The 12,372-nt window shown below is 40.0% G+C and overlaps 1 protein-coding gene and 2 pseudogenes across 1 annotated transcript in view; 1 reads left to right on the plus strand and 2 right to left on the minus strand.

Moving 5' to 3' along the window:
* The window catches only part of KIFBP (kinesin family binding protein), a 38,978-nt gene extending 28,465 nt beyond the window's left edge, over nucleotides 1-10,513 (plus strand). Inside the window, exons 6-7 of the mRNA XM_038534156.1 lie at nucleotides 2,651-2,766; nucleotides 9,065-10,513. Of these exons, the coding sequence (XP_038390084.1) occupies nucleotides 2,651-2,766; nucleotides 9,065-9,940 (992 nt within the window). The 3' untranslated portion in view covers nucleotides 9,941-10,513. The remainder of the gene's footprint in view (nucleotides 1-2,650; nucleotides 2,767-9,064) is intronic.
* LOC102155826 lies at nucleotides 6,705-8,409 on the minus strand (annotated as a pseudogene).
* Nucleotides 10,514-10,961: 448 nt separating the features above from the next.
* LOC119871733 lies at nucleotides 10,962-11,151 on the minus strand (annotated as a pseudogene).
* Between the last annotated feature and the right edge of the window lie 1,221 nt (nucleotides 11,152-12,372).

The raw sequence follows: 12,372 nt of genomic DNA on the forward strand, positions 1-12,372 counted from the left end.
GACAGAAAAAATCAAACTCATAGTACTAAGGTTGGGAACAAGTCTGTGAACATCATGAAGATGGACATTGGGGGACGCCTGGGTGGCTCAGTGGTTGAGCATCTGCCTTTGGCTCAGGGTGTGATCCTGGGGTCCTGGGATTGAATCCCCATTGGGGCTCCCTGCGAGGAGCCTGCTTCTTCCTCTGCCTATGTCTCTGCCTCTCTCTGTGTGTCTCTCATGAATAAATAAATAAATCTTAAGAAAAAGAAAGAAAGGAAAGAACGAACGAACATTGGTTTTTCATAAGATGCTTTAAATACCTAAGGAATGCATTCTCCCTATCTCTCTCTCTCTCTTTTTTAAGTAAGCTCTACACCCAATGTGGAGCTTTAACTCATGACCCTGAGGTCAGGAGTGGCATGCTGTACCGATTGAGCCAGCCAGGTGCCCCAAGGCATGCATCCTTAATAGGGATGAAATTATTTATTGGAACATGAAGGAAAAAAAAGCTTAGCTATTACAATGGTTTGGAGGGGGAAAAAAAGAAATCTTGTCATTTATGGTAACATGGTTGGACATTGAAGGCATTATGCCAAGTAAAATAAGTAAGAAAGACAAATACCGTATGCTATGACTTAAATGTGAATCTAAAAAAATAAAACAAGAAAACCAAACCCATAGATACAGAGAACAGATTGGCAGTTACCAGAAGTGGTGGCTGGGTGTAAAGGAAGTCAAAATGAACAAACTTCTAGTTATAAAATAAGTAAGTCATGGGGATGTATAGTTTACAGTATGGTGGCTGTAGTTGATAATACTGTGTTGCATATTTGAACTTTGCTAAGAGTAGGTCTTAACAGTTCTTATAAGAAAAAGTTTTGTAACTATGTTCAATGGTTGACATTAATTAGACTTCTTGTGATCATTTCACAATATGTACAAATATCAAATCATTATGTTGTATACCTGAAACTAATATAAGGTTATATGTCAGTTAAAAAACATATTTATATTTGAGTCATTTTACAGATTTTGTCACAAATTTTTTATTGTGGATCAGAAGAATAGAGATTATGAAGAGTTAAGGAGATGTACATTATTAAATATTTGTTTTTTCCCTTTATTCAGTACATTGAATTAATTGTAGATTGATTGGAATCTGAAATGCGTTTGTCCAAAAAAAATTTATAGGGATACCTGGTGGCTCAGTGGTTGAGCATCTATCTGCCTTCGGCTCAGGGTGTGATCCCAGGGTCCTGGGATCAAGTCCAGCATCTGGTTCCCTGTGGGAGCCTGCATTTCCCTCTGCGTGTGTCTCTGCCTCTCTATCTGTGTCTCTCATGAGTAAATAAATAGAGACTAACAAAGATGTATAAACTAAAGCAGTGAGTTATTTTTACTCTTTAAAATAGAAAGTTAGGGCAGCCCGGGTGGCTCAGCAGTTTAGCACCACCTTCCGCCCAAGGCCTGATCCTGGAGACCCAGGATCAAGTCCCATGTCAGGCTCCCTGCATGGAGCCTGCTTCTCCCTCTGCCTGTGTCTCTGCCTCTCTCTCTCTCGCTCTCTCTCTCTCTCATATGAATAAATAAAATCTTAAAAAAATAGCTAAAAAAATAACAGTGTCCAATGTTTTCAGAATACTTTCATTGAGTAGCCCCATATATTGTTGGTTAGAGTGCTTTTTCAAATAATACGGCAGTAGATATCAAGAACATTTAAGATGGTATAGACTTGGGATACCTGAGTGGCTCAACTGTTGAGCATCTGCCTTTGGCTCAGGACGTGATCCCGGAGTTCCATGATTGAGTTCTGCATCAGGCTCCTGCATAGAGTCTGCTTCTCCCCCCTCTGCCTATGTCTCTGCCTCTTTATGTGTCTCTCATGAATGAATAACTAAAATCTTTTTTTTTAAGGTATATATATATTAAAAAAATGGTATAAACTCTGATCCAGTAAATTCTCCTTCTAGGAATCTGTCCTAAGGAAATAACCCAAAATCCAGACAGAATTATGCACAGAGATCTTTTTGTTTAGACTTGTTTCTTATATAAGTGGAAACAATGCATGCCTAGAATTAGAAGAATGGTTTTATAAATAGGGAATACCTATTTCGTTACATATAATGCTATTCTTAAAACTGTTAAATCGTTGATAATGATATTGGTAAAGTGTTAGTGGTATAATATATAGAGAAAAACTTATATTCAAAATTGAATATATATTATATTGTGGCCTTAATTTTTACCGACAGATGACACATAGAAAAACCTAAAAGAAATATACAAAAATAATAGCAGTGAGTGCCTCTGGGTGGTAGGAATTTGGGATGGGTTTTTCCCCCCACTGCTTCAGTGAGAATCTTTACTTTTATTTTTTTAAGATTTTACTTATTTATTTGAAAGAGATAGAGCATGAATGGAGGATGGGGCAGAGGGAGAGGGAGAAGCAGACTCCCCACTGAGCAGGGAGCCTGCTGCGGGGCTCCATCCCAGGACCCTGGGATCATGACCTGAGCCAAAAGCAGACACTCAACCGACTGAGACACCCAGGTGCCCTGAGAATCTTTACTTTTAAGTTCAGGAAAAAGTAATATAAAAAGAATGTAATACACAATGAAAATTATGATTGTGACCATTAACCTGGACAAATAATGTCATGTGATTTTAGCTACTGAAGCTGAAGGTGATGTGCCAGAGCTTTATCATCAAAGAAAAGGAGAAATAGCAAGATGCTGGATCAAATATTGTTTGACTCTCCTACAGAATGCCCAGCTTTCCATGCAGGTAATGTTGTCAAAAGTTGCCTTTTCTTTATTAAATAAGCAGAATGTAAGTAAAAGCTTAAAATGGGAACTATGCCCATTGGGCTCACTGCCTGTTTATTATGCAAAGCATGCAGAATGGTCTCAAATATTTCTTGCTCTCCCATCTTTACTTTTTAGAGTCCAATTTATTTAAGGTTTGTCTCAAATGTCACTTCTTCCTTAAAGACTTTACTTTGGATAAAATATAAATTCCTTGAGAGGTGGGGGCTGCATCATATTCATATTATATCACTATCTCCAGGCACAGTAGGTTCTTAATATATTAATTGTTCAGTGTGTAATGAATTCTTCATTGCTTACTGGTATCATTTCCCTCCTTTAAACTCCATAGAACTTTCCTTGCCCTTCCTAAATCACATAGATTTTTGCTTTGTATTCTCTCTATTCACATTCTTAGCTTTTCCCTTTACCTCTTTTTAGACTATAAGCAATCTAACCTTTATATCATTTATACAGTATATAATTTAATTTATATTTATTTTATAAAATATATATATCTGGAAATAGCCCTGCCAGTTTATAGCTGTATGTTTGTGGCAATGTATTTAATCTCTCTTTGTCTCAATTTTCTCACAAAAGAGGTGGAGATGGGGTGCCTGGGTGGCTCAATCGGTTAAGTCTCTGCCTTTAGCTCAGGTCATGATCCCAGGGTTCTGGGATGGAGCCCCACATCGGGCTCCCCACTTAGCAGGAAGCCTGCTTCTCCCTCTCCCCTCTGCCTGCCACTCCCCTGCTTGTGCTCTCATTCTCTCTGTGTCAAATAAATACAATCTTAAAAAACAAGAAAAGGAGATGGAGATGATAATAGTACTTACCTAGTGATGTTGTTATCAGAATTAAATTAATACATATGCAAAGGGCTCAGAAAAGTGTCCTAGACATACTAGGTCCTTAATAAATGTTAATGGTCATCATCATCATCATCATTACTAATCCATACTGAATCCTAGTTTCTAACCACTAAGGAGGAAAGTAAATAATTTGGAAGCAATACTGAGTGTAGATGCATGGAAGACTTTCCTGGAAGAATTTTTTTTTTTAATGCATGCATTAAAATACAATAATTTTTACTGGTAATAATACAGAACTTATGAAACTACTAAACAGAATAAAACCAAACAGACAAACCGCAAAATCCTGGAGGCCTATGTTGTGCAAGGGTGAGAGCATTTTAAAAGTAGATGGTAAAGATGAGGCATCTGAAAAAGTAAGTAAGGGAGAACGGGGGAGTTTTACGTCTAGAGAAGCCAGAGCCAGGAAAAGCTGTCAGCTTTCTTCTGCTCAGAAAGCAGCCTAGAAAGCATGTAAATAAGCAAGGAGCTGGGAAGCAAGTAAAGAAGGAAGATTTTGGAGACTAGGGCTTGCATTTGAAGTAATTGTGCCAAGCAAAATACACTGCCATTTAATTCATACCCTTCATTTAGTTGATGTTTTCCAGACTGGGCACCCGATTAAACTACTTTAAATAGTTGCCTGCCATTAAATTACTCAGATTTTTCTTAATCTGACTTTGTTATTTTAACTTCATCCTTTGATCATGTTTACCTGAAAAGCCTTTTTCAATTTAAGCTTAACACCTACACAGATTTATTTATGCCAGCTCTATGCTAGTTGTTGTCTTGTGAGAAAAAAAGAATAGACTTGGGTTTTTACCTCATGTGAAAGTGCAGCTTTGATAAGTTCCACAAAGGAGAGACACGTGATGGAGGACATTTGGAGGAAGTAACTGAAGAAGCTCTGGGGGTGGGCAGGAATTAGCTAGAAAAGAAGGTTCAGCATTCCAGCGAGCTGCAACAGCATGTTCTGGGGCACAGGGAGCGTGGTGTTAAATGGAACAGAACGAAGGCCTGTGAGGTAGGAGCACAATGGGAGAGCCTGTAATGTGAGACTTAGGAAAGGGCTGGAGCAAGCAGGGCCTTCGAAGAATTTGGAAGGCTTGGAGCGTCTAGGTAGCAGAATGAAGAAAGAATTGAGGCGAAGCAATAGTAGAGGAGGGAGGTTAGCTAGAAGACCATGGGAATGGTCCAGGTCAGATGTGTAGAGAGCTTGGTCTAGGGTGGTAGCACAAGAGATGGAAGAGGAAAGCATGGATTCCAGAGGTATTCAGGAAGCAAAATGCAAAGGACTTGGTGATAGATTGAAGGTGCAGGATAAACTGGGGTGAGGAGAGGGATGTCTCAAGGATGATTCCTAGGTGGTCCAGATTGATGGAGGCTTCTTCACTAAAACAGTTCTAGAATAAGAAACAGTGAAGAAGAATAGGAGTTCCACTGTGGACATCCTGCAGATGAAGAGCTTTTGCGTGTCCTTGGAGGAGAGGTTATCCTGTACCTAGGGGTCTGAAGCTTGAAAAGAGGTATGGGCTAGAGCTGTATGTTTGTGAGTCATCCTCCTGCGGATGACAGTTAGAGCCATGGGTATGAACAGAGTCTCCTGTTGGGCAGCACTGTTCAATAGAAATAGAATACCAGCCATGTATGTAATTTTCAGTTTTCTAATGGCCACATTAGAAAAGGAAAAAAGGTGAATTAACTTTATACTTTTTAAAACCCAGATTACATTTAAAAATTGTCATTTCTAGGGCAGCCCCAGTGGCGCAGCGGTTTAGCGCTGCCTGCAGCCCAGGGCGTAATCCTGGAGGCCCTGGATTGAATCCCACGTCAGGCCCTCTGTATGATGCCTGCTTCTCTGTCTGCCTCTCTCTCTGTCTCTATGAATAAATAAATAAAATCTTTTTAAAAAATTGTCATTTCTATAGGTCATCAATATTAATTAAAGATATTTAAAATTATTTTTGTATTAAGTCTTAGAAATTGGGTGTGTGGGCAGCCCGGGTGGCTCAGCAGTTTAGCGCTGCCTTCGGGCCCAGGGCATGATCCTGGAGACCCGGGATCGAGTCCCACATCGGGCTCCCTGCATGGAGCCTGCTTCTCCCTCTGCCTGTGTCTCTGCCTCCCTCTCTCTCTCTGTGTCTCTCATGAATAAATAAATAAAATCTTAAAAAAAAAAAAAAAAGAAATTGGGTGTGTATGTTGTACACACAGCCCACATCTGTTTGAACTTGCCACATTTCCAGCTCCTGGGAGTCATCCACATGTGTTCAGAGGCTACTGTTTTGAACAGTGCAGATCTAGGGACAGTGTTGTCTGATAGGAAGAAAAGGCTTGGGAGTGAAGCTCAGAGGGATCTGATATTCAGTTTTATTGGCCAGGAAGAGGAAGGTGAGCTTAGTCTTTTTTTGTTGTTTAGATTTACTTATTTCTTTGTGTGAGAGAGCTTGGTGAGTAGCAGGGGCAGAGAGGGAGGGAGGGAGAGCAGCTCAGGCAGACTTCCTGCTGAGGGAAGACCCTGCCACAGGGCTTGATCCAGGAGTCATGAGATCATGACCTTAGCTGAAACCAAGAGTAGGCTTAGTCAGTTTTTTTAAGTCATTTAACATTTTTTTTTTTTTTTTTTTTGCTCAACTCAATCTGGAAGTCCGTTTATTTGCAAAGAATCTACCATCATGAGAAAACATTCATGAAAATCTTAATCAGTACAAAGCTCAGAAGCTCCACTTAGGGGCAACAAACATGGCTATGATGCTAACCAACTCTAGTCTTTCCCATAAAACGAGTAAGACATAACTGACAGAATGTACTGATCCTTGAAGCAGCAATCCTCAGATTTCAATATAGGCCTGGATATTTTTAAATAAGTAAAGCTAGAATGAGCTATGGAGTTTTTAAGAATATATTGAGTGATAGATGGCAATTACATCAAGTGATCTGAACAGACCTGTGTAGGTAATAAAACACTTCACATAGGTAGAAGATGCCATTACCGATGTGTATGGCTCTCCATTTCAGTGAGACTACGTGGTTCTCTAGAGGAGGAAGAGGTGGCTTGCTCAGCTTTTTATTGGTCCAAGTTCTACTAAAGCTTGTAGAATTACCTACCATCAGGTAAATGCTTCTGTCTAGAAGAGGATTCCAGTTCTGTCAGCAGAGGAAACTTGACATTAAAAATCTAGCTCAAGATTATATATAGGATGAGTCTCAGAAAACTGAATTGTATGGACACTTAGGTAAAAGAAAAAATTCAAAGAATTTGTGAGTTTTAAGGTTAATAAGGTCTTTTCGGAGACACAGCATGTGAAGAACCCACCGACACTACATAGATAGTGAACAACAAACAGCAGAAAGAAGTCTTGACTCAAGTGAGGAAGATAGAAAAATATTTACATTAAAGAAAGGATTCAGAATGAAGTAATATTCACAGGATGCTAAAAAATTAATCTTCAGCCATAATGAGGCCTCTTCGAGCTCCCAAAACCTTTGTTTTCTTCTCCTTTCGTCTTTGTTCATGTTGCTTCTGTTGTTCCTCCCGAGTCTGGAGAGGAGGTTGTTTATAAGTTTTCTTGTGAAAGCTAACTCTGTTGACATGTTGCTTGAGAGCATTATTTTCTTTAGGTTGACCCCATGGTTTCAGTTTGCCTTTGTGTGGCTCATAGTTGAGGGGACGAGACAGACTTGCTTTGAGATCAAACACAGATTTCTTGTCGGAGACTGGAGTCCGTGTTGCCTCAGTTGTTGACTTAAATGGGTTAACAACAGAAGCAGAATTCCCCTTCGCGGTCTTTAACTTGCATGTCCAAGCACAGCCTGGCCTTTTAGAGTACTCCCACGTGCGGTCACATGTGGAGACTTTCTGGCTGGAGTCTTGGTCAGTGAACACTTAAGTTCATTATCTCTGGTAGCAGCTGAAAACCTGACATTCATTTTAGTAGCCGATAGAATGGACCGCTTGGCGGACCCCTTCCCACACAAGGTGCTCTGGCCTGCAGGGCCCAGGGGCTGGCCCTGCGAACGTCACTGGCCAGAGGGAGTTCGAGCCTCAGGGAGCCTTCCCCGGAGAGGAACTGGAGTCCCCACCACTTCTTTGGTGACCGGCTGCTTCCTCAGTTCATTAAATGAGTTGCGTTCTTCAAAATGTTTCTTTTTCCTCTCAATATATATCAGTGGACTCCATTTCCTTAAAACGAGCCTCATGAAGCTTCTTAAAGTTTGGAGTAGCGTTTATAGGTCCCAGGTTTGGAAAACCCATCTGCATAGAGAGGCTTCTTTCTTTCTGCAGGTACCTTTGAATCTTCATTACCATTTATTCTACTTTTTCCTGCGGAAACTGCATTCTCCTCTCCTTGGCTTTCATCTGGTGGTGAAGGAACTTCTCCAACAGTTCTGAGATCCTGGTTTTCCTGCTTCTCTTGATTCTGGAATTCAGTGTGATCATTTCATTTTATCTCTGAATGTTCCTCCTGGGAGTCAGGGTTCTTGCACCTTCTCCTTGTTTTGGTGATGTGGCCAACTGGCTCCCTCTTAGTTTGTTCCTGGCTGCTGATACGCATCTCAGTCTCATCCCAAGAGAACGCAGAAGTTTGACTTCCATTCTGACTCTCATTTTCTTTTTTTGCTTCGTCTTTAAGGTAGGCTTTCAAGGCTTTTAACAACTTGTCTGCCCTCAGGTTAGCCCGGAGGCCCAGACTCTTGGCCAAGTTCTGCAGGTTGCTATACTTGAAGGAGTCAAGCTCCTCAAGGGAGGGTGTGGCCGTGGTGAGCTGCATCCAGGCACCACGAGCTGCATCCAGGCACCATGAGCTGCATCCAGGCACCACACAAAGAACTCGTACCCCACACTCAGCAAAGCAGTTTAAAACTCAGGTGCCCCATTTTACCTTTTTTTTTTTTTTGGCCCTGAGAGATAACTTTATGATGGTAGATTTAATTATGTCTTCACCTTAGTGTCTTTGAGACCTAGGACAGTTCTATTTCACTCAGTAACTTCTAGCATAAACATATCATTCATCTTAATGGCATTTCTGTGCAATATTCTTAGGATGTAGAATACAGTCTTACTCTAATGTTAAAATACTATTAATGTATTACAGGTGTATAATATTTCTCAGTCTCTAAAGTTCTTTCATATGCATTTATCTTGCCTGAAGGAGAAACTATAAATGAGTGTTTGTTTCCCAAAGAGGAAAGTCATATATAAGCAGCTTATTTGATGTAAATACCTTTTTCTATTTCTTACATACTTAATACACTTGAAATATAATTAGAAGAAAGGAGTTTTAAAAGATGTGTAAGATTGTAATACCTCCATAAACCCAGCTGAGAAAGAGGGCTTTATTTTCTTTCCTCTTAAGTTTGCCATAATATTATTTGACAGCGGGAGACCAGTGTCTTACCTCACCGTAATTTTTTTTTTTCTTTCAGGACAACATAGGAGAGCTTGATCTTGATAAACAATCTGAGCTGAGAGCTTTACGGAAAAAAGAACTAGATGAGGAGGAAAGTGTGAGGAAAAAAGCTGTACAGTTTGGAACCGGTGAGCTGTGTGATGCCATCTCTGCGGTGGAGGAGAAAGTGAGCTATCTGAGACCTTTAGACTTTGAAGAAGCCAGAGAACTTTTCTTACTGGGTCAACACTATGTCTTTGAGGCAAAAGAGTTCTTTCAGATTGATGGTTATGTCACTGACCATATTGAAGTTGTCCAAGACCACAGTGCTCTGTTTAAGGTGCTTGCATTCTTTGAAACTGATATGGAGAGACGGTGCAAGATGCATAAACGTAGAATAGCCATGCTAGAGCCCCTCATTGTGGACCTGAATCCACAGTATTACCTGTTGGTCAACAGACAGATTCAGTTTGAGATTGCACATGCTTACTATGATATGATGGATTTGAAGGTTGCCATTGCTGACAAGCTGAGAGACCCTGATTCACACATTGTAAAAAAAATAAATAATCTCAATAAGTCAGCATTGAAGTACTACCAGCTCTTCTTAGACTCCCTGAGAGACCCGAATAAAGTATTTCCTGAGCATATAGGGGAAGATGTTCTTCGTCCTGCCATGTTAGCTAAGTTTCGAGTTGCCCGTCTCTATGGCAAAATCATCACTGCAGATCCCAAGAAAGAGCTAGAAAATTTGGCAACATCGTTGGAACATTACAAATTTATTGTTGATTACTGTGAAAAGCACCCTGAGGCTGCCCAGGAAATAGAAGTTGAGTTAGAGCTTAGTAAAGAGATGGTGAGTCTTCTTCCAACAAAAATGGAGAGATTCCGAACTAAGATGGCCTTGACTTAATAATCCTTGTTTTTAATGAAAGAAAATGTGCAATATTGAAGAGAGTTTCCCCCTGAGTCAAACAGGCCCAATTCCATTGTGATGTTTACCTTTATAGCCAGATGAGTGCAGTTTGAACTTGACGTAACAGACTGGTTGAGTCTTTGCTAGGACCTTAATCAACATAAAGATAATAATTTATACCTAATTATGTAAATTGCCTTGTTAAGGTGACATGTGATTGGTATGTTAGATTGCTTGTTTCCTATTTAAGTAGAAATCTTTCCTGCCTCAGTTTCCAAAGATAGGTTTGGCTGGTACTTGACAGATTTGTTAAGAGGAACAATTCTGGAGTTACATGCCTGGTAGACAGGCCTTGTTAATTGAAAAGTAACTTACTGTAGTTTTTCTTCCCAAAATATTTACTTTCCTAATTCCCAGAGAAATTGTTCCTTTTCTGAAAACATCAAAAAACTAAGTTATGTTGTTGTAAAGTAATATAAAGTAGTTTGTCTCATTTCTAGAGGAGAAGGCCTTGTTGGAAATAAAATAAATTGACTTGTTTCACTAATAAAAGCTTCCATGTACTCTTTTGTTTTCTTGTAAGAGTTTTATTTTTTACGCTCTAAAGGTATTGCTTTATTTGAAGCCAGAGAAGACTATTTCTTTGGCATTATTGCACAGTTAGAAAAACATTAAAACCTCATTCATTGAAGAAGTATTTGAGATAGTCTCTGTGCCAGAAAAATCTTACTGGCTGAGTTTCTTAGAGCATTTTGGTATATTTATAAACCTTTAAGTACTGTTGAAAAAGGATATGTACTTCAAAATAATATTGTTAATATATGTTAGTCATTTCAAGAAATGCAGAATTGAAATGGAGTCCCTATGAAGCACAAAAATCAACATCATTTGTAAGATCTGATACAGAGGATAGCTCTGTATGTAGCCTATTAATTTGCTTCAGAAAGGCTAGGACTCAGTCGACTCTAAGATTCTGTAACATTTATATATGTGTGATGAACACCTTGCTTTACCTCTGAGATCATTTTCCAGGAAAAAAATTAGAGTTTAACAGCGATGTATAACTCACTTGTTATTTAATATTGATTATTAAATGTCTCCTGTGGGTCAGGTACTATTCTTACTTTCCTAAGCGTAAAGGGTACAATTAGCAATAATTGCACCTCGGATAAACCTCATTGGCTACGATACTGCCACTGTGCAAAGCTCGTAAAGGGTACAATATTGAAACAAGATAAACAAGGTACTGCTCTCCTGGAGCAAGGAAACAGAAGCAAAGTAATTTCAGTCCTGAGTGCTATTAAGGAAGGAACCAGAGTGATGCAGTAAGCATTTAATAGGAAGGGGTGCCTCGTTTAGCTGTTATGATCATGAGAGGCCTCTGAAAATGCAGAAGATGACATGGAGAACTAAATGGGGAAAAAATGACAGTAAAGCTTCTTTAGTAGAGTATTCCAGAGAGTGCTGGGCAGTCAGGCTGAAACAAATTTGGGAAGGAATTTACAACTGAATAGAGAAAGAGGCCAGGGTGGCTGGAGCATATGAGGGTTGTGGAATGGGATGGAGTCAGTCAGGGATAAGAGAGTCCAAATGGAGAAGGTTTTGTAGAGGAGAAGGAGTTTGAATTTTATTCTAGGCACAGTGGGAAACTTTTGTAGAATTTTAAAAGGAGAATGACATAGTCTCTTTGGCATTTTTAAGAAACCACTCTGGCTCCTAGGGGGAGAATACATTGGAGTGGGGTGGATCAGACACCACGGGGGTAGGTCACAGGGAGATGAGCTAGGGTCTGTTAAGATTAATCTGAGTGGTTTGGACTAGGGTGATAGAGTAGGGATGGAAAGGAGTGGAGGCAGCCTGGGTGGCTCAGCGGTTTAGTGCCTCCTTCAGTCCAGGGCCTGATCCTGGAGACCCCGGATCGAGTCCCTCATTGGGCTCCCTGCATGGAGCCTGCTTCTCCCTCTGCCTGTGTCTCTGCCTCTCCCTCTGTGTCTCTCACGAATAAATAAAATCTTAAAAAGAAAAAAGAAAGGAGTGAATAAATTATGCACTTTGCAAATAGAAGGACAGGACATAAATGGAAGCCATGAGGGGAAAAGAATCAAGAACCATATTAAGCTGGAGTGTGCAGGAGAAGCATGTTTCTATGAGGGAGTGAGGGGTTAGAATTAAGAGTTCTATTTAGGTCATACGGTATTTAGGATGTTAAGATGCTTGAGATGAAGTGGTTGCTAATAACATCCCCAATCAGACTCTAAAAGGAAAGTGAAGAGGGTTGAGAGATGGGAGGGAGGGTTCTTGGGATAGTGATAACCACTCTGCTACTCTCATTTCTTCAGCTCTTGAAAATTGATACTAGAACAAATCCCCCTGTTAGAAGCCTTTCTTAATATAGTCATTTTGCTTCCAACTTATTCACCTTCGTAACT

The sequence above is a fragment of the Canis lupus genome, chromosome 4, assembly GCF_011100685.1.
Source record: "Canis lupus familiaris isolate Mischka breed German Shepherd chromosome 4, alternate assembly UU_Cfam_GSD_1.0, whole genome shotgun sequence".
Lineage (NCBI taxonomy): Eukaryota > Metazoa > Chordata > Mammalia > Carnivora > Canidae > Canis > Canis lupus.